The sequence below is a fragment of the Manduca sexta genome, chromosome 28 (assembly GCF_014839805.1).
Source record: "Manduca sexta isolate Smith_Timp_Sample1 chromosome 28, JHU_Msex_v1.0, whole genome shotgun sequence".
Lineage (NCBI taxonomy): Eukaryota > Metazoa > Arthropoda > Insecta > Lepidoptera > Sphingidae > Manduca > Manduca sexta.
Window position 1 is genome coordinate 8,257,169 of NC_051142.1, and position 27,474 is coordinate 8,284,642.

At 35.2% G+C, this 27,474-nt stretch overlaps 2 protein-coding genes across 3 annotated transcripts; one reads left to right on the plus strand and one right to left on the minus strand.

The window, feature by feature from the left end:
• On the plus strand, positions 1–26,151 carry LOC115448998 (AP-3 complex subunit delta). The gene is given in 22 exon segments (XM_037444288.1): positions 1–243; positions 3,805–3,916; positions 4,899–4,994; positions 5,331–5,507; positions 5,509–5,601; positions 8,734–8,863; positions 10,238–10,377; positions 12,274–12,347; positions 13,747–13,895; positions 15,194–15,339; positions 15,883–16,084; positions 20,424–20,517; positions 20,519–20,593; positions 20,699–20,864; positions 21,422–21,627; positions 21,941–22,105; positions 22,368–22,515; positions 23,123–23,252; positions 23,473–23,571; positions 24,907–25,060; positions 25,329–25,720; positions 25,808–26,151. Coding segments are annotated over 22 exon segments (3,048 nt in total). The 5' UTR covers positions 1–214; the 3' UTR covers positions 25,879–26,151.
• Positions 1,077–3,329, minus strand: LOC115448999 (COMM domain-containing protein 2). 2 transcript variants are annotated; one of them, XM_030176649.2, is made up of 5 exons: positions 2,645–3,318; positions 2,184–2,261; positions 2,018–2,100; positions 1,599–1,772; positions 1,077–1,441 (listed from the first exon to the last, which is right to left on the minus strand). In XM_030176649.2, exons 1-5 carry the CDS (start codon positions 2,709–2,711, stop codon positions 1,145–1,147), a joined length of 699 nt encoding a protein of 232 aa, XP_030032509.1. In that variant the 5' UTR covers positions 2,712–3,318; the 3' UTR covers positions 1,077–1,144. The 2 variants fall into 2 exon arrangements, with proteins under 2 accessions (XP_030032509.1, XP_037300184.1); XM_037444287.1 differs by lacking the exon at positions 2,184–2,261 and having other exon boundaries at positions 2,645–3,329.
• Positions 26,152–27,474: the final 1,323 nt, after the last annotated feature.

A 27,474-nucleotide genomic window follows, 5' to 3' on the forward strand; every position in this document is an offset into this window, starting at 1 on the left:
TAGTTGGACATCGCGCGAGGTCTATTGCCTAAGCGCAAGGCCTCCTTAAAGTTCGAGGCCCTGGACGGTTGCTCGGTTGGTCCCCCTACGGCTACCACTATCTACCGACAAAACAAGATCGCAAGTGCAGACCTGGGAAAAGTCACATGTTTAAAAATAAAATATTATAATGCCGTCTTGGTCTGACTTTGAAATCGAGCGTATATAGATAATAATGACGGGCGAATCGTTATCAATATGTAGGTAAGTAAATAATATATTCTATTTATATATCAAAATTGTTTAGACGAGTAAATAAAAAACTTGTTACCGCATGATAACGAAATTGTCTGATGCCAACTTACACGGCATTTTATAATTTTGACAAATAATTCGTTAATGTCTGCACTCTGCACTAGATTAATTATAAATTTAAAACGAGTAAATTAAATAGGTATGAAATATAATATTTATAATGTGAAAAAATTACGAGAGCTACATATAAGTTTACTTATCATTTAATTATATACGACTGCCCACCTATTCTATCGCGCCGTGCAAGTCTCGGGACGGGTAGTGATATTGAGATTTCCTGCTGTGTCAGCCCGGAATCTGAACTTTGTATCCACCATGTTGATAGGATCGCCCCCGATAACGCTATGGGATTGAATAAACATGGCAACAAGAGGGAGTACTAGTTGCTAAGTAGACCACTTTTTCCGCACTTCACTAACTAGTAACTCGGCGCAAACCTCTGCTTACTCCGTCGAAATATAAAGCGTGAGTGTATATATACGTACATGTATGTTATTTCTACCTACATGCTAAGGACAGTACTGAGTACTGACACAGAAAATAAGCTACGTGGCTACAAGCAATGGTCGGGTTAGACTTTCGAGTTAACACTGTACAAGTATATGACAAAAAATTGCAAAGTAAAAGATTGTTTGTTTAAATGCGTCTGTGGAATTATCAGACCGACTTTTATTTCTTTGTACTCCAAAGCCTATTTATTGAACTATTTCCTATATAATTATGTATTTATTTAATATCCCTTGCTTCACAGGTCAGAAATAGGTTTATAAAAAAAAGCGCAATTCTGTACTATATATTAAAATTTATATTGAATATAATTGTAATACATTGTATTTTAGGAATATGTTACCTACAATGATCTTTGTACTTTGCGGACATGCTGACTCTTTGATTCCTTTAAAGCTTGTTCCAACTTATTTGTAAGATGAATTAAGTTTGGTATGTCGCTTTGCACCAAATTATGAGTGATTACATGTTGACAATGGTTTGCCGCTTTAGACTCCTGTATACTTGTATCTATTACAGATTTTGTTGATCTATTGTCTTTCTTATCTTCTTTGATCTCGCTATATTGTTTTGATGTCATAGTTACAAAATTTAATGTTATTGTAGGCTTGATTTCATCACTTTTATTCTTTGATGCAATCTGAGAAATTTGAAAATTATTTAGGCTAATAATTATATATTGGTAAAATTTTACATTAAGCAAATATCATAAAGAAACACAAGAATATCTGCAACCTTTAAGTGAAAACCTTTGATAAAGAAGAATCAGCCATATTTCTGTACAAAATTCCTTATACCTGGACTTCGAACCGCCACATAAAATCCTGATATGTAGGATCTTTTTGCTTGAGTAAATACAATGCTTCAGATAACTCTATTTTCTTTGTGATATAAAATTTTAATAACACTTCTTGCTGTTCATTAGAGAATCCAGCTATTGCCAAGGATGATTTGAAGTCCGATTCTGATAGCTGTAATAAAATAATAATTCAAATTTTATATGCCTTTGATACAGAATGTGTAATATAGAGTTGTTTTGAATTGTCTCACTAACATTTTCTATCTAACCAAAACAAGAATATGTATGGATAATAGCAAGTAACCAAATAAATACTTTATTATCCTTTTATTCTTTTAGAATGAATATTTAAACAGGCAGAGCCATGAATAAAATCTTATAGTATGTAAATTGATATAACTAAATTTGAAAACTTACATTATGTTCGCAACCTTCAACAATAAGATGTACCAATGCATGTATAACATTTTGTACATCAGTTATACTCATACTCAATTTTTCTGTAATAACAAATTAAAACATTCAACTACACTTCAATTATTAATATTAGAATACGTTAACATTTCAGGACTTATATACTTACCTGCAGCAATTGTATACTTTTTAAAATTAGGCCCATTATTCAAAAAATCCAATGCTAGTTTACAGAAATCTACTAATACTGAAAGACAAATACAGATATTTAAAATTTAATAAGACCATGTTTGATATATTACAAACAAGGTTTTGCTCATGGCTTCAACCATGTGAATGGTTTTTCCCACTACAAAAGTCTTTAAAACACTGAAGTGATTTACAGTCCAACATAAACAATGCCAGAACTATCAATTTAAAAATCAGGTTAAAAAAAGACATTATTTCCCTGGAGCAAATTACCAGGGTAAGGGTATAGGTAGGTATAGGTAGGCCTATGTATTAATACTTTTCGCCTGTAAATATAGTATATGGTCAAATCTGTTCAACTGTTTCTATGTTTACTTTTAATAATCTTCCAAACATTTTAAAAACTTTTGCATTTATAACATTAACTAAAAAGTTAATAACCTTGTATGGAACGTTGATGTAATACACCAAGATGTTGTTTTTGTAGCTCGGTTAGGAAAATAATCATTTTCTATGTATAACAAATGTATCTTTAAGATGAAATTTGCATGAATTTTAAATTAAACCATGAAATCACTTTTCAACGTCAAGAAATATATAGGCAAACAGTGTAAATACGGTTTATTACTTGCACAATAATTCTGACAAGTAACGAGCCTGTGGTTACTTAAGGACTTACAGAATAATGTATTATTTACATATGTATGTAATATAGTATTAATGATGCGATTTAAAAAAGCAATTAATGTTAGGTGCCCATGCAACGGCACAATTATGAAAACATGTTATTAGCGTGTTAAATATTATTAATTTTGTAGATAATTCGTATCTAAATTACAATAAAACACTAGTGTTTGTTGAAGAAAATGAAATGAAAACGTAAATATTGCCAAGATGCTCGACTCAATTCTGTCAATTGACCAGTCAATTGACAATTAGCAGTAAGTATCACTTTTTATTCCATCGTCCTTAGAGGACAGGCTATAGTCTTACGACCATAGTGCCTAGTCTTACGTATTTCTTTACTCAATTAGCTATTATTTACCGACAGTTAATTGTCACTTTTATTTATTTTTTAATTTATTTATTACGGCTCACACTATTATTTACACTCTGAGATGTACACTGTGCAGTGTTACCAAATTTTAAGAAACGCATTTGTAGTAAAATTATTCCGTAAATCCGCATTTAAAAATTGATCAAATTGATAATTGCTGGGCAAAAGTTATTTATAATCTCTTTGTATGTGAGGTAGAAGCGCCAAATTGTACTACATCCCGAACGGTCTGGATTCAGACTGAATTTCTTTTCTAAATTCAGAACGTAATGCCGCGCCGGGTGCATTACATTCATGCCATATTCCGGATAAGCCCGACGCTTTCCGAAACTTCATACATTCCATAATGTAGACAGTAAGCCATAACGTACCTAGTATATTTTTTTAAACTCCATAATCTATTTCATCTGTCATTAGCAAATGTCAATTTGTCAGCTTCATTGACGTAGATACTAAAGAATTATTTCAATTTTTATAGTTTTGTTATCATGTTTGTTTGGTTTTTCTCTAATTAATATTTATCTCAATTAATTAATGGTTACAGAATTGAAACCATCAACATGGCTTTAAAGAAAGTCAAGGGAAATTTTGAAAGAATGTTCGATAAAAACCTCACGGATTTGGTCCGTGGTATCAGAAATAACAAAGATAATGAGGTATTTATTAACTTATTAACAGTTGTGATCTTCGGAAAACATTTGACTGTTGTTGATGCCACTAATAATAAAAATTAATGCGGTTACATGCTTTTCAATTGCTTTTCATATTGCCACATAAAGTGTGTAACATCCATGTATGAGTGGCGTATCCTGAGTGGGTATTTAAATTCAAATATATTTCCATAAATTATATAATGAAAATTCAGCATATCTGGAAAATAACTAAGTATCTAACACATTCCTCTTCTTTTGTACTTAAATAAAGTAGGTTAAAGTTTTTGATTTTTTTTTTATATTTAATTATTCATAGATTATAATAGCATACTTGAATATGAAATTAAGTAAAACAGAGGCACACCCATAATCATAGCTAGGTTTTACCTGTAATAATTGTCATAACCAAAGCTCAGTTGTAATAAATAATATTACACCAAAAGCAGAGCTTTCATATGTGTATGAATAACAATTATGACTTAAAAATATACTTACTTGTCTGTAAATGTTTCATATGAAATAACATAATTTGCAAAAATATGTTTAAAGCTTATTAGATTCTATTGATTGATAAATCTTAAAAAATAATTGTAACTTCCTTTAGAGAATCAGAGTATGAACAAAAAATTTATACTTCATTGTAATTTTTTAAATTCCTATATTGTTTCTTTATTAAATTAATTTTAAATGTGAAAGTTACTTTCATACTCATTGGCTATTGAAGCATTTCTAGCAGACAAATTCACCAAATCCTAGGTTATCATAAACACATTTTTTACCCAGGATAATTGAAGTGTGATTTTTATTCAGGGAAATCATTAATTTGGGATAGAGCCAAGTAAATGCTAATGTGACATTGTTGTAAATTAATATCTTTTGCATTGGTAATTCTTTTCCATTGCAAAATATAATGAGGGGTACATGCAATGTAGTGCAGATACTATAATTATAACAGTGTGAGACAACATTTATTTATATATTTTAGGCAAAATACATAGCACAGTGTATGGAAGAGATAAAGGTTGAGTTACGACAAGATAATATAGCCGTTAAATCAAATGCTGTTGCAAAACTCACATATGTAAGTACATTTAGGTTGGATGAAGTGTTTAATGACTTGTAGTTTTTAATTACATCATTTTATTTTAAATATTGGCTAGACTGAAAAGTATATTTTGATATTCTTACAATACATTAATGTAGTAAATTGGTTTTGAATCTTATACCTTATTATCTTCTTATTACTAATTAAAAGTTACAGTGGACTGCGAACAAAATGAATAAGTTATAGTGAACAGTTGTTAATCTGATGTACATATAATGTGATGTAAATTGTCCTTATCTTTAAACAATATAATCATTAAACTATGCCAAAGTTCATAAATAATATAACTACAATACAACAAAAAAATTTCAGCTACAAATGTTGGGTTATGATATATCTTGGGCTATATTCAACATTATAGAAGTAATGAGTTCAAACAAATTTACATATAAGAGAATCGGGTACTTAGCCGCAAGTCAATCATTCCATGCTGATTCAGAATTGCTCATGCTCACTACAAACATGATCCGAAAGGATCTCAATGCTCAAAAATCAATATGAGGCTGGGTTGGCACTCAGTGGTTTGAGTTGTTTTATATCCCATGACTTGGCTAGGGATCTGGCGAATGACATCATGACACTGGTAAGTGCTTATATCTTTTATTTATTTTATGGCGTTTACAGGTTTATATGTGTGTGTAATATTGAAACATGTTCATATACTTATATATGTATTTATATAAAATTAGCTTAAACTAGGGGAAAAGCGTTAAATTAGAAGGAGGCTACATTTGACCAGGTCAGATCATGATAGAACTGAATACAATAGAGCCTCAAGAGAATTGAAATTTGTAATTCAAGAAAATAGGAATGCCACTCTAAATCAAAAATTGTCATCTTTGTCCGCTCAGGGCAAAGATAACTACTCATTGTGGAAGATCATGAAGAACCTTAAAAGGCCACATCTTTTTGTTCCTCCACTGAAAAAAGGAACATCTGACTGGGCTAGAAAACAAATGAGAAAGCTGAACTATTTGCGGAACACCTAAGGAAGATTTTCACTCCAAATCCATCAACAATGATCGAATTTGACAAAGAGGTGGAAAGTGTAATCAACAGTGTAGGGAACAATACAACACCTCAAAAACAAAAAAAGCCCCAGGATTTGACCTCATAACTAGTGAGATACTTAAACGCTTACCAAGGAAGTCAATAGTATTCTTGACCATACTATTCAATGCGATCTGCAGGATACAATACTTCCCCAGAATTTGGAAGGTCTCCCAGATATGTATGGTGCCTAAACCTGGAAAACCACCGACTGAACCCATATAGACCTATTAGCCTTCTCCCGGTTTTGTCGAAGGTATTCGAAAAGGTATTTCTCCAAAGACTCAAACCAGTGTTACATGAACACAAGATCATACCTGATCACCAATTCGACTTCCGAGAAAAACATGCAACAGCAGAAAAAATACACAGAGTTGTACACAAGTACAGGCAGTCATTGGAGAAGAAGGAATATTGTTCTGCAGTATTCCTAGATATACAGCAAGCATTTGATAAAGTATGGCATGATGGACTACTCTATAAAGTCAAATTGGTTTTGCCAAACTAATTCTATGGGGTACTTAAATCCTACCTACATTTAAGAAACTTTCAAGTAAAATTTTAAGATGAGTACTTGAAACTGTATCCAATCGCCGCTTCAGTTCCACAAGGATCAGTACTTGGCCCAGTATTATATACTATTTACACAGCAGAACATATGCTGACGACACTGCTTGTCTAGCAAGTGACAAGGACCCAAATACTGCATCTCAGAAGCTGCAAATACAAATCAATAAAATAGACCAATGGCTAAGTAAATGTAGATTAAAGGCCAGTGTGAATAAGTCCACACAAGTTACATTTACTCTCAAAAAAGGTGATTGTGCACCTGTAACTATGGAGGGCAAACCTTTACCAACTTGTGACTGTGTAAAATATTTGGGTCTACATCTAGACCGTAGACTAACATGGGCCAAGCACATAAAGGCGAAAAAAAAGGAGGCTACCATTTTATATAAAAATTTAATGTGGTTAATAGGACGAAAATCACAATTATCGCTGTGTAACAAGCTATTGATCTACACAGCCATTATAAAACCGATATGGGCTTATGGCATAGTGCTGTGGGGCTCTGCTAGTAACTCGAATATATAGAAATTCTACAAAGATTCCAGAATATTGTCCTTCATTCCATATCTAGTGCAGCTTGGTTTGTGCGTAATACAGAAATCCATAAGTATCTAGAGATGCCTACAGTAAAAGAGGAGGTTAACAAGAACAGTCAACGCTATAAGGAGAGACTTATTGAACATACAAATGATCTAGCTAAAAAGCTCCTGAACACACATGAAAATGTAACTAGACTAAAAAGATGGCACATATTTGATCTGAGGGTCTAAGATAGCACCTGAAGGTGACTCTTAATGGAGAATTACCTGAATACAATACCCCACCGAGATCGCATCTAATTATGGCTAAAAAGCCGATTGTAGATGGAACACACAGGAAAATAAAAAAATAAAAAATTATTAGCTTAATCATTTTAAAGACAGTATTTCCGCAACATACTTAGTGCTTTTTATATAATTTGCATTTATGACTAGACTAGATCATTAAAAATCCATAAAACGAATTAAATTTTGAATAATTTGCTACTAAAATACGCAATTATATTCTACATTCACCTCTTAAATAATTAATGTAAACTATATAAAACTACAATTGGCACAATTCTGTTCATTTGCAATTAATCATATGTAATGGATAGTTTTTAAAAATAAGAGACATTCACCACAAAGTCATTAAATGTCATAATAATGTGAATATGAATATGAAGCAGTGTATTCTTATTACTTAAATTTTTCATACATAGATCTATTGCACAACCTATATTCTTCAGATGTGTTCAAAAATTAAAACTCCATGATGATAACATAATAAAATATTTCGGGAAATTTTCTCCAGATTTATTTAGTCTAAATAAATTTATTAAAAAGTTATACGTAAACTATTTCTACAACATCTGTTTGGAGAAAATATAACATTTCACTCATTTGCCCTGAGTTCAGGGGCGTAGCTACCGCCGTATTAGTGATACAGCGCCCCCGAGCATTAGGGGTCCTCTATACATACACTAAACTAAGCAAGTGCCCAAAAGTTCGCACTCCTCTCGAGGATCCTCTATGGCAAGCTATGCCATTGTTCTAATTTTTGAGGGAAATGTTCACCGTCCATATTAACATGTGATTATCTAGGCCTATGTATTACAAATTATAAGTGCCTAACTCGCATCTCCAATTTTATGAAAATAAACAGATATTTACACACACACACTCACACAAAATCACGCATATATCCCCGAAGGGGTATGCAGAGGCTCAACCAGGGCACCCACTTTTCGCCAAGTGTGTTTCGTCCCATGATGTGACAGGGTCGAGCCTATCGCCATATCGGGCACAAATTCCAGACTCCAGGCTGATACTGAGCAGAAAAACCTAAATAGCACTTGCCCGACCCGGGATTCGAACCCAGGACCTCAGAGCGCTGCCGTACCGCGCATGCAGTACAACTATTCCACCGAGGCAGTAGGCACTGAGATATTTACATACATTTAATTGATGTTCAGCAAGTTCTATGTTGAGGGGCTCATTTTCCGCACTAAGCCCGTAGTAGATTGGACCGTTGATGTTGAGCAAGTAAGATTAACATTCTTTTATAATTTCAGATGAGCTCTACTAAACCTTATTTGAGAATGAAGGCTGTATTGATGATGTATAAAGTATTTCTGAGGTATCCTGAGGCTCTTAGACCAGCTTTTCCTAAATTGAAGGAGAAATTAGAAGACCCTGACCCTGGCAAGTTATTCATTTTTAATAATTATTAATAATTTTGTGACTACTGAAGTAAAGTGTTCATCAGTGTATACTTACTTATAAATAAAATATTATTTCTATTTTATTTAGCATATATATAACTATTAAACCGTTATGGCGCTTGCTATATTTCATAACGCTCGTGGCCGTAGGACGGTAACCAAAGACAATTAATTCTAACCAGCACCTCTTATTGTAAACAATAGATGACGACACTTAAGTGACGAGCAAGAAAGTTTCAAGACGGTGTTTAAAAAATGCTCAAATCCAGCGCAGATGTGTAAATTTGTGTATAATCCGGTTTCGAATAGGCCGGCATGATTAAGTCGATTGGTGGATATAATCATCGACACTATCCGGATGCCACTCCACTCGCCATCAGGTGCAGTGGCGGCACATTGCCGTGCGGCGTGCATATATATATACTAGCTTTTGCCCGCGGCTCCGCCCGCGTTATAAAGTTTTTCAGGCTAAAGTTTTCCGTTATAAAAGTAGTAGTTTCCCGGGAGCCTTTGTTCTTCCCAGGGTCTCAAACTGTTTCCATACCAAATTTCATCTTAATACGTTGGGTAGTTTTTGAGTTTAACACGTTCAGGCAGACAGATGCAGCGGGGGACTTTGTTTTATAATATATATTTTTAGAACTTTTTAAGAGGAACAATCCCGTCATACATCATTGTTGCATAACTTTAACTGTTTACGCAGCGCACGCAACGGAAGCTCTCAAAACTAATAATTTTTCCCCGTTTTTGCAACATGTTTCATTACTGCTCCGCTCCTATTGGTCATAGCGTGATGATATATAGCCTATAGCACTCCGGGATCAAAGGGCTATCCAACACAAAAATATTTTTCAGTTCAAACCGGTAGTTCCTGAGATTAGCCATTACTGCTCCGCTCCTATTGGCCATAGCGTGATGATATATAGCCTATAGCAATCCACAAATAAAGGGCTATCCAACGCAAAAAGAATTTTTCAGTTTGGACCGGTAGTTACTGAGATTAGCCATTACTGCTCCGCTCCTATTGGGTATAGCGTGATGATATATAGCCTATAGTACTCCACGAACAAAGAGCTATCCAACGCAAAAAGAATTTTTCAGTTTGGACCGGTAGTTCCTGAGATTAGCGCGTTCAAACAAACAAACTCTTCAGCTTTATATAATAGTATAGATAAAAAAAGACTCGTATAATATCTAAAGGTTAAAAAAGTTTTACATGGATTTCATAAATACGAACAAGTCTTGATATACTTAATTAGGGGTAGATGCCACTCTTCTGGCTAGAGCCCAAAGGAAATTTACGAAAAATTTACGTAATACCATGATGGCTCTATGATATTGATTTTCGTTACAGGTGTCCAGTCAGCAGCGGTAAATGTTGTATGTGAATTAGCCAGGAAGAATCCTAAAAATTATCTGTCATTAGCGCCCGTATTTTTTAAATTGATGACTACCTCGACTAATAACTGGATGTTGATAAAAATCATCAAATTGGTACGTTTACGTTATAATTTAATATGATATGTGCCACTTATCTAGTTATCATACAACGAGAAATATTTTAGGATATAGCATTTATTGTATATAATATTTCAGTTCAAGGTTGGATAACATATTATTTTCATTTTGTAATAGTTGATTTATATTAAGGTTATAGCTTAAGGTCCATTTTTCATACATTTTGTTTCACCTTTAATCTGGGTAACTAAACAAGTATTGACAAGTAAAGAAATTCACGCGTTAGTTAGAGAAGAAGTAAAATAATTAATATGCATGGATATTTCGGCCTTTAAAATTTCGTCGTATTAAATTTTAAAGGCCGAAATATCCATGCATATTAATTATTTTACGTTTTTCTTCAACTGCGAGAACTAATCACCAACTAGACGTGAATTTAAATTCTTTACTTGTCAATACTTGTTTAGTTACCTAGATTAAAGGTGAAACAAAATGTATGAAAATGGACCTTAAGCTATAACCTTAAATGAACTATCTTACAAAATTATTTGCGTACGGCTGTAATATTACGATTATTATATGCCTGTTAATAGGTTTTGTGTTACTACTATATTTTGTGAAATTTAAAATCATAATGAACTAACTAAAACCATATTATTATGAAAATGTTTAAAATTGGTGTGCAAATATCGCAAACTTACACATTTTGTGGTTCTTCACAGTTTGGTTTAATGACACAGTATGAACCCGATATTGGAAGGAAAATATCTCAAAGCCTGATAGATCTCATTTGCAGGTACTAATAGCGAACAAAATTACAGCGAGTTTTAACGAACCGCTAGAATCATTCACCACACCCCACCATTAAAAAATTTATACATTTTAGCAATTACGCCACATTATACTAAACACACTGTGGAATAAATTTAAATTGCAATTCTTCGATTCATAAACAACAAAAAAAAATTATTGTTAGTTTTGTATTGCTCGTCCGGTGGTGATTATAGCTTGAGCGTGTCTGGGCGCTTTATTGGACTATTATAAATCGCGCCCATTAGGCGGGATGGCCTCCAATGAAAAAATCTGCATCCTATATGTTTTGTATACTGCGTTTATTACAGACGCACCGCATGGAGTCGCAACATACATAAAATATTTAAGGAGCGGATTTTGCGTTGTAGCATGCCTCAGTCCGCCTAGTAAACGCGATCCACTACACTGTATGTGATCGCTGGTGGTAGCACTGTATGACGTACGTGTTTCGGTGATAGTAAAATCATATGAATGAGAGAATGCCCGCAAATCTTTTCCATTTGGAAAATCAACACCAGAAACTGCCAGACTGTGGGAAATATTACCATCTCAAAAATCGCTCTGTATCAATTTTTTTTTTTTTTTATTTCGTATTATTAAGAAGTAAACTGCCGCGATGGCGTAGTTGTATGGCGTACACGGTATAACTATCGTAGAGACGTTATACCGCAGCCTAGCCCTGAAAAGGCAAAAGGCGTGATGCTATGTATGTAAAAAATATACCTTACAAATACCAACTCAAAAATACCATTGAAAAAGTCATAGGTAGCGTAAATTCGTAGTAGAAAATATCGTTCTAAAGTTATGTATTATTTTTTAAATTGACAAATTATTCGCCTAGACACACGAAACTTTTACACCCTGTATATTGTTCCTGTGATATAAAGCTTTTTTAACGGAATTGCAATTTATCCTATTCCCATTTATTTACACGAAATTATGAATCGGCACATAAAAATCACAATTTTTCTATTATTTTGGCGCTGGAAATAGAAATGAGACATATTATCTGTATAAAGGTGGATATTTGACCAGTGACATACAATAGCATCACATCGTTCGATTCTTGGTTGCTCCCACATAAGCTAGTCTTATGTAGTGTCATTATGTTTGTTGCAGTTTGGTGCCTTAACCCCATTAGAGCCTCGGCTTGGCAAGAAACTGATAGAGCCATTAACTAATTTAATACATAGGTGAGTTAGTCTAACTGATGGCCGTTGACTACGACCTAAGTATAAATTATTCCTAAATATTCACAAGAAGGATTACATTTTACTGAATAAACGTCTTTAATATAAGAGTTATTTGTCTTAAACAAGACAATTAAGGCTGGTTTGATTAAGTTTCATATTGTACATTTCGAAAATAGGATGGGTCGCTTTCACTGCTTATTTGCACTATTTTGGTTATTATTAGCTTAGTTTAGATCATCTAGCATAAGTCTTATGAGAACACTATTTAATGCTTTCATACTTATAAATTATTTTGGTTTATATTATTGATTGTAATATAAATAAAAATATCGATTGACTGTGATGAAATATGTCAATTGAAATTGGTTGCAGCTAAGCAAATATTCAGATTATTCTTTAAAATGACGACAGTAAATGTTCATGTTGTTCATATATACCATAGTGTTTTCACCGTTCGGTTAAATGAATGACTTGATACTTGCAGCGTCACAGGTTTGTTATGCAGTTCGTACATGTTATGCAGCTCGTGTGTGCATAATCCCCACGAATTATTAAAAAATATTTGGAATAAAATTCATGAAACGAACATAGGTTCGTTTCATGACAATGTGGTCAAAACAATAGTGTTTTGACCACATTTACTAGTTCGGTTTAAATTTAAAATAAGGAAATTGTCAAGTAAAGATTTCCCTAAGCTACCTATGTATGATAAGAAAAAAACATATATTTTTTATAAATATTAGTTTTAATAATTACATATTTTTATGTAATTATTGAAACTAATGTTTAAAAAAATATATTTTCAACAAGAATACTTTCGAAATTATCGTCGTTACAAAAAATATATCTTGAGCTTAACATCATGGCTTACTGTTTTTTTCTTACCATAACCGTCATCTTTGTATGATATAGTTTGAAAGCGTCCATTCTGGTGAGTAGATATTGTATTGCTTAAAGGTAGAACTTATTGATATGTCGAAGCGCATAATTAATTGTGTAGTATTTAGAGCTCTCATAATAACTGCTATATGTATAATGCAAACTTTTTCGCTCATTCGTAATTTGTATGTAAAATCTTGAGTTACTTAAAGAACTATTGTTACGTATGTGTATCTTGTCCGTTGAAAAAAACAATTGTTACTTAAAATCATGCTATAGACAAATAAATTACCTAATGATTCTTATGTCAACTGAATCAATAATTATTTAGTTATAAGTAATTTACTATCTTCTTAGTATAACTAAAGCTTATTAAATGAGTTTATAACAAAAATAAACTATGTATAAAGCTCTTATTAAATGTTAACCTCGTCTGCTATAATTTGATTGGATTTTTTTATTGTGTAATGTTAATTTTATAAGTTTCATCCTCCTGAAGAGTATAATGTGTGTGTGTCAGTACGTCTGCAATGTCGCTGCTGTACGAGTGCATCAACACGGTGATAGCGGTGCTGATTAGCATCAGCAGCGGCATGCCGGGCCACGCGGCCTCCGTGCAGCTCTGCGTTCAGAAACTAAGGATACTCATAGAGGACACCGATCAGAATCGTGAGTTGTTCATCACGCATTTGTCATAGTTTAGTTTGCTGGTCGTACGATATATTCTATATCCGCCGGATAGCGTCCACCGCACACAGGGTGTTAAAATCCCATGGCCCACATAAGTGGGTCGCGTTCCGGGATCAACCTGTGTATATACGGTTCCAAAAGGCCGGCATAGTTTTGTCAACTGCCGAGGGGTAATAATCTCTCGTCAGTCGAGACACCATCGCACCTGGCGCCACTTCATCAGTTACAGTGGGGCCACGTTGCCGTGCGCATATAAAAACAGTCCATTCCATTTCCACTGTTTTAGTCAATTTGCTAATAAATAGTAAATCATCGTAGGTTGCAATTAGTGTTTGTTATAGACATGTTAGCTAAGTAACGACAAAAAATTTCAATTTAAAACCCTGAAAGTTCGTCTAGAAATAAAATCTATATATTTTGTTGTATATATAACTATTGTAACTGTTTACTTTAAAAAGAGGTCCGGAGCTTGTCAGCTTATTTATACGATCCAAATAAAAATATGTCGAAGTCATAATCAGACTTACTTATAAGCTCGTCTTATGTTTTAATCAATTGCTTTACCACCGATTACCAAAAATGTTATTTATAAACTTGTTTTAGTGTTGAGCATTGCTGAAATAGCTCTTAAAATTAAACATCGTCGGTGATTAAAGTTTAGACCAGACCAGTCATGACGTAACTAAGCATAACTTTGAGAAATTTTGATAAGTAAGACTGTAAATCTAACACAAATATAATTTGTTTGTTTCGTTATTAATGCAACATTATACAGCAGTAGTAAATCACTGCTAGCTATTCAATTGTCATCTACTTAAATTAAAACAATATTTATAAAGACTCAGTACAAAATGTAACACTGATTACATTCATCAATTTAAACATTTTAACATTTAAGCATGCTAATTATTACAATAATTTGCGTAATCTTGCGTAATATTGTGACATCTTAAAATTCATATCATATTTTGAAATAAGTTAATTAAAAATGATAAAGCCCTTATTTATGTTTTAAAGGGGATTAATAATTATAAGCATACATTGTGATAATAATCTAGTTTAATTATGCAACCTTACCCAAGGTAGAACAATTACTCTAAGAAGAAAAAACTTGGAGAATTGAACATTGTATATTGTTTCCACATGTTCATGTGTTTTATTAATTACCGTCTTCAAAAGTAATAACCAGTATATTTTGAAATTATAATTATTTTTGAAATTCAGTTATTAAATGAAACAAATTTGAGTTTACATTATTTTATTATGTTTGACATTAGTGAAATACCTGGGCCTGTTGGCGATGTCGCGGATATTGAAGTCTCATCCGAAGTCGGTGCAAGCGCACAAAGATCTGGTGCTGGCCTGTCTCGACGACAAGGACGAGTCAATACGTTTAAGAGCCCTCGGACTTTTGTATGGAATGGTTAGTGTTATTTTTTTATAAATAGTATTATAATATTTCAGGGGCAATCGTTAAATACATATTTCAGTTGTTGTTATTATTGAATGAGTTATTTTCGTTTGTATAATAGATTTAAAGTATGTACTACATTTGTGATATGTTTAATGTTTCTGCACGATATTTCTTGATATTAGCCGTACAAAAAAATCAACACTAGAGCCCAATGACGTAACGACGAAATAAATGGAAACCGGCTATAACGATATCAACTATAACGACGCATCGGCTATAACGACTAACCACCATTTCCAATAAATGATCTCAATCGGTTTTTTCGATCTATGTCAAGAATTGACCAATTAGAACATTTTTTTTGACATGCTTACACATGAGTTATTTTGATTGGTTCATTCTCGGAATCGGATTAAAGGTTGAGATTGGGATGGTTTATTGAAAACGCCTGTCAAAGGCAGGATTTCAGTAAATAAATGTAATATGAAAAAGTAACGTTTATAACGACATTGTTGTATTGTTTTACTGCAAATACTTACAAATCGATATAAGGTGTCTAAGAAGAACCTGATGGAGATAGTGAAGAAGCTGATGGTGCACATGGAGCGCGCGGAGGGCACGCTGTACCGCGACGAGCTGCTCACGCGCATGGTCGAGATTTGCGCGCAGAACAACTACCAGCACGTGCTCGACTTCGAGTGGTACGTCACCGTGCTCGCCGACCTCACCGAGATGGAGACCAGCGCCAAGCACGGTACGCACCTACTCTTATCTATACTATTATATAAAGCTGAAGAGTTTGTTTGTTTGTTTGTTTGTTTGTTTGAACGCGCTAATCTCAGGAACTACCGGTCCAAACTGAAAAATTCTTTTTGCGTTGGATAGCCCTATGTTCGTGGAGTGCTATAGGCTATATATCATCACGCTATACCCAATGGGAGCGGAGCAGTAATAGCTAATCTCAGGAACTACCGGTTCAAATTGAAAAATCTTTTTGTGTTGGATAGCCCTTTGGTCGTGGAGTGCTATAGGCTATATATCATCACGCTATACCCAATGGGAGCGGAGCAGTAATAGCTAATCTCAGGAACTACCGGTTCAAATTGAAAAATTCTTTTTGTGTTGGATAGCCCTTTGGTCGTGGAGTGCGATAGGCTATATATCATCACGCTATACCCAATAGGAGCGGAGCAGTAATGGCGAATCTCAGGAACTACCGGTCCAAACTGAAAAAATATTTTTACGTTGGATAGCCCTTTGTTCGTAGAGTGCTATTTGCTATATATCATCACGCTATACCTAATAGGAGCGGAGCAGTAATAGCTAATCTCAGGAACTATCGATTCGAACTGAAAAATCTTTTGTGTTGAATAGCCCTTTGTTTGTAGAGTGCTCTAAGTTATATATCATCACGCTATGACCAATAGGAGCGGAGCAGTAATGGCTAAACTCAGGAACTACCAGTTTGAACTGAAAAATCGTTTTGTGTTGGATAGCCCTTTATTTGTGGAGTACTATAGGCTGTATATCATCACGCTATGACCAATAGGAGCGGAGCAGAAATGAAACATGTTGCAAAAACGGGGACAATTTATTTTTGAGAGCTTCCGTTGCGTGCGCTGCGCAAACGGTTAGAGTTATGCAACAATGATGTATGACGGGATTGTTCCTCTTAAAAAGTTCTAAAAAATATATTATAAAACAAAGACCTCCACTGCATCTGTCTGCCTGAACGTGTTAAACTCAAAAACTACCCAACGTATTAAGATGAAATTTGGTATGGAGACAGTTTGAGACCCTGGGAAGAACATAGGCTCCCGGGAAACTACTACTTTTATAACGGAAAACTTTAGCCTGAAAAACTTTATAACGCGGGCGGAGCCGCGGGCAAAAGCTAGTATAACTATACAATGGGTCATTAATCAAAAATACTACTGCAGCCGTAAACAAGATGCCTTTCCACAAACGTTATCGCTAACGTTTGGATATGTGATCCTTGTAAATTTTTTGTCTATAGAAAAACATTTTAGGTACGGTCTTTGGCGTATGTAGTCCTTAACGCGGAATAGATTCAGAGGTAACTGACGGGGTCTGTGTAGGTCTATCACGTAGGTGGTTGTTCGTATATCTACAAAAATGCGTTGGGAAATTGTTAAGTCTAATAATGGTATTTACGGAAAATAGTTTGTATATTATTTAAAGCGGTAGTAATTACTATGAAACAGTGATGGTTGGTTGTCGTCAGTCGTCACCAGTGGTTAGGGCGTCAGTAAAAACTTTATAATGCGTATCGAACCCAATAAAGCTTACCACATACTCTATACCCAGACACCGATTGATAGCCGATCTATGTCGAGGTCGATGCATTTTGGTATCTAACTTTTGGCGAATATTAAAATTAAATTATAAATTAATTTCGGAGCCGCAACTTCATTGAGATATTGCAAATATTAATAACCTGAAAACTTCCTTATTTAGATTATTAGATAACATAAACTGTCTGAAGGTTGTCTGCATAAAATCTCTGATAACGATAAAACCACCATTTGTGCCATCTCATTAGTTTTCCATTTTCCTGTTATTTTTTATGCATTGATCAAATATATACTAAATAATATTAATAACCTGGTTTGGTAGACGACTACTGGAGTGGTTTGTTAGATGTTTTGGTGATTAATTTGTTTAATTTTTAATCTCGGCATTTTGAAGACTTTGCTGTCTTCATAATCACGCGGCGGATAGACATGTTGGTCGTCCGTGTAGCTAATGGGACAATTTTATCTAGCTTTTTTAAATAAGGTATTTTAGTGTACGTGAGAAAAAAGCCAAAAATACATAAATAAGATATTTCAATCAAAAAGCAGTCGGAAAATAGTGGTTTCAGATCATAAAATTATAAAATATTTTTTAAATTCAGTTCTAAGTTTTGACTTTTTTTTATCTGTTTTACAAATACGAGTGCCGACATGACATGACGTCATCAAGTCAGTAAACTACTTGAAGTGTCAATACGCGTTCACTATTTCTAATTTATGGAAATAGGCAAATTTTTCGAACAATAAATTTGGATCTCTTCTCGCAAGTTAAACCAAGTTTTCCTCATAGTTATATCAGTTTACACTTGAATCTACATTTTTTCGGCGTTTTCGCACTGGTATTCTTACATTCAGGAACAACACACAAATGATAAGGATAGTAACTTATTTTAATTGTATTAATTTGCTCTTTTTTTTATGCACAGCGTTGTTACTTGATGTTTACTGTCAAGATGACGTCAGCAACGGGCCTCTAGCGTTTTCGTTTATTTACGCGAGAAAATTTAAAATGTATTTTAATGGCACTTATTGATTCAATATTTTTTTATAAAATTTCCACTTATTTTATGACCTTAAGATTAATTTGAGACATTTTTCAAAAAAGAGGGTAATATTAAGTATACTTAATTAAAAAATATATATTTGATGGTCCAATCTACGTAGAAGGTGTTTGCAGTGTCTTGTGGTGTGACAGTAACTCTTTTGGGGTCCGATATAAGATGTACTTATAACCGGATCCCATGCTTGTGCAAACTGAAATTTTCATGTTTTATTATTACTGTAATTTTCATATTTTTTTCTTCATTTTTAATATGTATATATGTTATAGCCTCGCGAGTCATCTTAGGTAGGAATTGGTATTTTTAGCAAGGATTTGTAGCTTGGCGAATTAAAGGTTACAAATACTTGCGCTACTGAATGTTAGGCATTTACAGACTTCGTACAGTCTCGATGTTTGCACAGGTCTCTTATCCAGTTACATATCTAATTCAACCGAAACTAAAAAGACCAACTGTTAGATTTCAATACACTGTAAGTTCCGCCTGCGTAGATGGAATAGTCAGTAAAAAAGTATACTTAATTAAAAGTTTTTCGTAAATATTGTTACATATATTTTTCGGATGACTAATATCTTAGTGGCCGTAACCATGAAGGCTGCAAACGATCGAAATGCCATGCTAAGAGTAAAAATTCAACAAATCTATCGTAGTTAAGTCCGTATAGTATTTTTACTTTAATTTGACATTAAAGTTTGACATTCGCGTAAATATTTGAAGTCAGATGACTAACAAGAAGATCCAAATACTAGATAGTATTTACTTGGATCTTTTTGTTTTTTATAATGTTCAATTAAAAAGCATTAATTTGCTTTGACATTTTATATCATACTAGCTTTTGCTCGCGGCTTCGCCCGCGTGAAGGTGTTTTCCAGGATAAAATTCCACTGTTTGATAAAAGTCTTGCTACATATTTTCCCGGTACTTATAGGTTCAAACTAATTTTATCCCCAATCTATAATTTCAGTTCAATCAGTCGAAAATCTAAGAACATTTATACAAACTTTTCATCCCCTATTTTATCCCCTTAAGGGTAGAATTTATCAAAATCCTTTCTTAGGGGATGCCTACGTCATAGTAGCTTTATGCATGTAAAGTCTTAGCCCGATCTGTCCAATGGTTTGGGCTGTTCCTTGATATATCACTGTCAGTCACCTTTGAGTTATATATTATATTAACAACTGAAGTTAGCTAAAATTGAGTTTCTCGAAGCCGACCACTATTTATGTACTATGTATTTTGAGACTATGCAATTTTGTCGCGTTCGCGATTCACTTTCACTTTTGTTGAGTTTCAGAACGCGATATTAGATCCTCCAACGCGCACGCGAATTTGAACTTTATGCAGCGGTAATAAATTACAAATTGACTCTCCATTTTATTTAGAAAACGTTTGTATGGGAAATAGAAAAATGCTGTTTTGAGGATTTTCCCGGCAATTATTCGAATTTTTCTCACCTTTTAAACCTTCCCTAGACCTCCACGAATAATTCAAGACCAAGATAAGATAAATCCGTTCAGCCGTTCTCGAGTTTTAGCGAGACTAACGAACAGCAATTCATTTTTATATATATAGATTATTTAAATGGCATTTGAATTTATTAGAAAAACTCCATAGCATGCGTTTTATATATAATATATGAAGTGAACAAAAAGATTAGTTCGCGTGATGCGTCTCGGAGAGTGAGAAGCCAGTTCATAGCTACGTGTCGGTGTGGCAGGCGTGATCCTGGCGGCGCAGCTGACGGAGGTGGGCGCGCGCGTGGCGGAGGTGCGCGCGTTCGCGGCGCGCGAGTGCGCGGCGCTGTGCGTGCGCGGCGGCGGCGGCGCCCGGGCCCGCCTCGCGCGAGGTGCTCTACGCCGCCGCGTACGTGCTCGCCGAGTACTGCCAGTTAGTACTGCTTACTCTGTTTATTATATTGTAGTTCAGCTGTACGGCCTAAATCTACTTTATGTCAATAAATATTGTTCGATACATGAATGCCAATGTTAACAGAGAAGAAGAAGTGATGCGAGAGTCGGTGTCGCCGCTGCTGGTGTGCGCGGGCGTGGGCGGACCGCAGATGCGTGCACGCGCAGTGTGCGTGCACGCCGCTTTCAAGCTCACCGCCAAACTGCTCGTTGTGTACGAACAACGAGGAGACATGGAAGCTGCCGTCTCGGTATGTCATTTTTATAACAGGAATCCAGGCGCATTATGTGGCGTCCACTTGCAACTGCAGAAAAATTATGGTTTTAATGCTAACCCTAAAAAGCAGCAATAAAATTAAAAGAAGGAACCTTTACAGCAATAATATTAACGCGAAAAAACAATTGTAATTAATAAAGTAATTGTCAAATTTGGATGTAGTAATATTGATACCATCACAAATGAATGTGTCTGTATATGGAATTAAAGCAAATTTGTTAACTAGAATTTCCAGAATAGTCAAAATATGGTTAATTTGATTCCCCTTTTGACATTTCGTAACAACATATATATAGAAATAAGTAAAGTAGGTATCTTATAACAGGTAAAAGTTTAGCACATGGGACACCATTAAAATTCAGCCGAATGTAAGTTTATGTAAAGCATTTAAATATGAATTGTAGTTTTTAGTTCGGGCATTGAATGAACGTCAGATTGATAAAAGGAGAAATTGAATCTCGCAGTTAAGTGAATGTAATGTACTATGAGTTTAGTCGGCGACTGGTCGGTAGTCACTGGTGGTGTGTGCAGGTAGTGCAGTCGTGCATGGAGGGCATGCGGCCGCTGCTGTGCAGCGAGGACATGGAGGTGCAGGAGCGCGCGCACAACGCCACCGCGCTGCTCGCCGTGCTGCTGCGCCGGCTGCGACCCGACCTCGCGCCCGACCTCGCGCCGCACCTCGCGCCGCAACACGCGCCGCAACACGAGCCCGTCCTGCTCGTCGAACACGAACAAAGGCATGTACTGTATACGCGTACCATATATATGCAACGAAATCAAATCTATACATCTATCTATACTATTATGTATAGCGGAAGAGTTTGTTTGTTAGTTTGAACGCGCTAATCTCAGTAACTACTGCTCAAATTCTTTTAGTGTTGAATAAACCGTTTATCGAGGAAGGATATACAGTAATAGGAGGAAATATATGACGAGGAAAATGTATTCTTCTTGAGAGCTTCCGTTGCTTGCGCTGCGTAAACGGCTAAAGTAACGCAACAATCTTTTATGATGGAATTGTTCCTCTTAAAATAATAAAATATTTTGCAGTAATGGCTTCGAAAAACTGGAAGTTGAAAATGAAAGTGGGAATGACGGTGAAAATCGAGAGTCAAGTTTTAGCGGCGGATTGATCGAAGAGCTTGCCGATTTGTTCGACGGGGAACTTAAACCCGTGGCACCGAAAGCGCAGAAGAAAGTGCCCATGCCAGCAGAGTAAGTGGCATATTTTTTTTAAAATGAGCCATTGGAGTTGTTAGTCTTATCATTGTAATAATTGCATATTGTATTTTAATAGAAAAACAACCACAGTACGTAATATTAAAAATATAAAATGTTTTTATATATATTTTTAGAATTAAGCTAAAATTTGTATATGTATAAAATGGAATATCTTTTAGTTTTATGATGATCTTTGAAAATAGTTTTATACGAGCTTGGTATAGTGATATTTGCCCTAACCTCGTTTGCGCTGCAGTCTGAACCTGGAGCAGTGGCTGTCGCGCGAGCGCTGGTCGTCGGACAGCTCGAGCTCGGAGGAGGAGGGCGAGCCCGCCGCGCTGTTCTCGCCGCCGCAGCGGGACGCCAGGCCCACCGCGCAGTTCACGCCAGAGGAACTGCAGATGGTCAGTCCGCTGCATTACTGACATTACGCTAATAAATGGAACTACATACTCGTCTAGGATTTCTGCTAACATTGTGCCAATATTCATCCATGATAACGAATATTTTCACCAGTTTTACTTTCATATTTTGTGCTTGAATGTTTATTTAATTGAAAGTATGATGTAGCTGCTGCGACAAATTACCTGAAACCAATAGTAGTGGCATTATGCACGCGAAAAATTAAAATTATTTTTAATTTACATTTATTTTGTTCATGTGGTTTTAAGTAACTTATTGTAAAATGTTCGTTTAAGAAGATACGTATGTGGTTTCATCTAGTAACGCATTGTCAAATGGTCCTGTATACTATGTCTCAATTTTGTTCTACAGTCAGTACAACTTGGATAAATAGCGTAGATATATTCGCTCCGTATTTAAAACATAGTATAAGCTACCATGCAATTGACATTATGAAATATAGGTAATTGAAATTAAATTATAATTATTAGTGAAACACTTTAAAATATATCATGTAGTTACGTGAATAATTCCGTCATTTTTTAGGTCCTTTCATGCAATCTTTGAAAAATTATATTCACACGTATACTTTAACGAATCACATTGTAGTTGCGTGAAGCGCGACGCTTAGAGCAGGCGAACAACCCACACTACTTGAAGGACGACTCGCCACGCTCCTACCAACAAGATGACATTCCAGTCGCCGAGATTGCACTCGAAGTACCCTTACAACTACACGGTAAGTTGTATTGTTATTAAAGAGTACATTCCTCCCAAATAATACTCTTATTAGGATTTTTCAATTACACAAAATACAAACAGTGCTGTAGAATAGTTCATCCTTTTTACATAGCAAACGATTGAAAATATACTTCTGCTTATTGAAGTCAAATAACATGTTATTCACATAAAATTTTTGTAAGCATTTATTTAATATTTTTTTTGTGTCATTATTATAGCCAAGAGGTCCGACAAGTACTTAAAGACACGGGAGAGCTCAAGCAAAAGAAAAGGAAAAGCGTACGTCGAAAAACGACGAAGCAAAAAGGGAAAAAGTGGTCTCTGAATCCGATAGCGAAGGTATGGTAATGGAATATGCCAATATACTTAGTTATTTTGCTTACTTGATATTGAAAAATTGATTTCCTTTTATATAACCAACACATGCACAACGAATGAATCCTTCCTAACTGAATTTTGGCCACGGCGGCCAAGCTTAACGGAGATCAGACAGGTACGCAGGAGATATTATAGTGCACAAGTGTGTGCACAATACACAGGTGCACTCTCTGTTCCTTCACTTCCATGGTCCAATCAAACAACAATCCGCCATGACCAGAGAGAGAACAGGCGCAGGACCAACGGCTTTACGTGTTACAGTAGGCTCGGAGGTGTCGCAACACAATCTATACTATTATATAAAGCTAAAGAGTTTGTTTGTTTGTTTGTTTGAACGCGCTAATCTCAGGAACTACCGGTCCAAACTGAAAAATTCTTTTTGCGTTGGATAGCCCTTTGTTCGTGGAGTGCTATAGGCTATATATCATCACGCTATACCCAATAGGAGCGGAGCAGTAATGGCTAATCTCAGGAACTACGGGTCCAAACTGAAAAATTCTTTTTGCGTTGGATAGCTCTTTGTTCGTGGAGTACTATAGGCTATATATCATCGCGCTATACCCAATAGGAGCGGAGCAGTAATGGCTAATCTCAGGAACTACCGGTCCAAACTGAAAAATTATTTTTGTGTTGGATAGCCCTTTATTTGTGGAGCGCTATAAGCTATATATCATCACGCTATGGCCAATAGGAGCGGAGCAGTAATGGCTAATCTCAGGAACTACCGGTTTGAACTGAAAAAATATTTTTGTGTTGGATAGCCCTTTGATACCGGAGTGCTATAGGCTATATATCATCACGCTATGACCAATAGGAGCGGAGCAGTAATGAAACATGTTGCAAAAACGGGGAAAAATTATTAGTTTTGAGAGCTTCCGTTGCGTGCGCTGCGTAAACAGTTAAAGTTATGCAACAATGATGTATGACGGGATTGTTCCTCTTAAATAGTTCTAAAAATATATATTATAAAACAAAGTCCCCCGCTGCATCTGTCTGCCTGAACGTGTTAAACTCAAAAACTACCCAACGTATTAAGATGAAATTTGGTATGGAAACAGTTTGAGACCCTGGGAAGAACATAGGCTCCCGGGAAACTACTACTTTTATAACGGAAAACTTTAGCCTGAAAAACTTTATAACGCGGGCGGAGCCGCGGGCAAAAGCTAGTATTTATATAATGCTTTTGCATTGGATCGTTTGAATTGCATTTCTAGTGTTACTTCGATAATAACCGTGACATAGAGGTGCACTAGTATTACATTGATGTGTTGCAGAGTCGTGGTGCGGGTCGGCGGAGGCGGAGGGGTCGCGGCCGGCGGTGGCGGCGGGCGGCGAGCTGCCCGAGGGCGCGGCGCTGTCGGACGACGAGCCGCCGCGCCACGCGCGCGCCGACGACCCGCACGCCGCGCTCGACCTCGACCTCGACCGGTCACTCATCACACTTTACATTCTTGAACATGCCCAAATCTTTTACATTTAACCAAATCCACGCGTAAATTTCATCCGCAAATTATGTATGCGGACATTAAAAAAATTCCGCCTCCAGCATATAGCGTAATAACATACATAACTGTTAAAGTATTTTATAGTTATATGTAGGTTAAAATTCCAGTCTTATGTAAACGTTTAAAAAATATGTTCTACCTTGAGGATATGGTTACATTAACCTTTAAAATGAAATGTTTCGATTCTTTAGGCCGCTACGTGAAGACGAGCTGTTGACATCTAGAATACAGCAATACCCTTCGCCGAACGCAGTTCTCCTTGACGAGAAGCCGAAACCGACAAAGAAAACCAAAATCAACGCAAAAGACTCCGCGGAGAAGGTCATTAAGAAGAAAAAAGACAAGAAGACTAAAAGACGCAAGGACGCAGACTTAATGCTGCCAGAAGTGGCCAAAAACGATGTAACCGATGATTTAATATTAACAGACAATGATAACACCAATGGCAAAAAGTCTTCGAAAGAAAATATACCAGCCGATGAAGAATTCTTGGTAGTGCCGAAGGATTCAAAGACTGAAAAACACACAAAATCGAAGAAAGATTCTAAGGCCAAGGATTCCAAGAAAAAGAAATCTAAGAAAGGTAAAATCTGATTTTAGCAAGAAGCCTTTGGTATTTTGTAGAACTGTGATAAATACGTATCAGCTTAATAAAATATAATTGTTACAGATAAACACGAAACGAAAATTGGTTATGAAGAAGCGTTAGGTATCTCTACTCCCAGCAAAGAAGTCATTTAGTGTACATAATATTATATAACACGATTCTCAAGTCGCTCTATTCATGCTGTCTCAGTGCAATTGTTTGAACAACATCGTAATTTTTATTATAATAAGTTTATTATTACTCATAAAATATATATACTTTATTATTAAGTTAGTACTTGTTTCCATTTATATTTCATAGCGAACATGTCCATTTAATATATGTTAAGACTATTGTAGTTACATATGAAAATTATATAATTATTTGTAACAATCATGTACAGTTTTATTAAAAATGATTTTATCAAATATAAATCTTTGACTGATAAAAAAATTAAAGCCATTTATTAAGCCGCCTATACATGTTGGTAAAGTTTAGGCCAACGCGAGCGTAAGTATTTGTTAATTATATTATACTAGGTTTTGCCCGCGCCTCAGCCCGCATGATATAGTTTGTTTGGGATAAAGTTTTCCCCCTTTTAAAAGTCACGTCTATATTTTCCTCGATGAGGGCTATCTAACACAAAAATATTTTTTTCGTTTCGCAGCAGTAGTTCCTGAGATTAGCGCGTTCAAACAAACAAAGAAACTCTTCAGCTTTATATAATAATATAGATTCATTTTAATACAAGGCTAGTGCTACCATCTAACCAATATAATATTACGAAAAGAATGAGATTTACACCCCACAATAACGCAGGCCATTGCTTGTTCGTAAGGCTATATTTTACTTAAACAGCACTGTGTATTTATTAAAATTAACAACAAAAATATTACACAACATGTAGCCACTTTTGAAAAGCACGCGCTGAAGTATAACGTAACTAAATTGTGTGGGCGCGTTTGTGACATTGTTTTGAGCTTGGCAAGTTGGAACATTTGACATTTTATTTGCTTTTTAATTCGGCATCATAAAGATGACCAAAGGTAACCATTTGATTATTTTAAAGTGTACGCAAGCCGACCTTAGCAACATAATATTTGTCTTGTTCTTTTCAACGGTTTTGGCCTATTTGAAAAAATAGGATAAGTATATGAGGGTAATTTAGATTCCTTCTATGCTTGTTCTTGTTCTGAGGTCGCAACTTCATAGTAAAAAACAAATGTATGAAACGGGGCTAAATTTTAATGGCGACTATATTTGTCTCGCTCACTTTCTTAGTGTTACTCTCTCCACAAGTCATTCAAATCATTCTCTTTGCGCTCTGTTTCGATCAAATGTTACCGGCGGTACCATATTTTTTAGGCGAAAAAGTGTTTATTTACCATGTGTAGAACTGCAAATAGGTGTTTGAAAGTGTTTATTTGGATTTAGTTTTATGCAGGACATTTTATTTATAAGATTAGCCTATAGGAAATGTGAAATATGTGGTTTGAGATCGAAGCGTAAAGATGGCATAAAACCTTATTTAATGGTTAGATTTCCTCTAGATGAACTTCGGTAAGTTGGAATTTCTTTATTTAACAGATCTTTACTTTCGATTTTAATTCATAAATCTTAGTTTTTTCTCTAATAAATTAGTTGAAAGTTTTGAATCAGGGAAATAGTGTTGGAAACAGAATATTTCAATTGTCGGTATTTTTACTTTCAGGCGTAAAAAATGGGTAAAAATGGCAGGAAATGAGGATCTA

What these genes read in the sequence shown, in the direction of transcription:
- LOC115448999 (XM_030176649.2), bottom strand. Translation starts at nt 2,711, where the DNA reads ATGATTATTTTCCTAACCGAGCTACAAAAACAACATCTTGGTGTATTA. An exon ending in ACATCAACGTTCCATACAAG is followed by an intron (nt 2,262 to 2,644) that starts GTTATTAACTTT and finishes TTTGTCTTTCAG; the next exon opens with TATTAGTAGATTTCTGTAAA. An exon ending in TGTGGCGGTTCGAAGTCCAG is followed by an intron (nt 1,442 to 1,598) that starts GTATAAGGAATT and finishes CAAATTTCTCAG; the next exon opens with ATTGCATCAAAGAATAAAAG.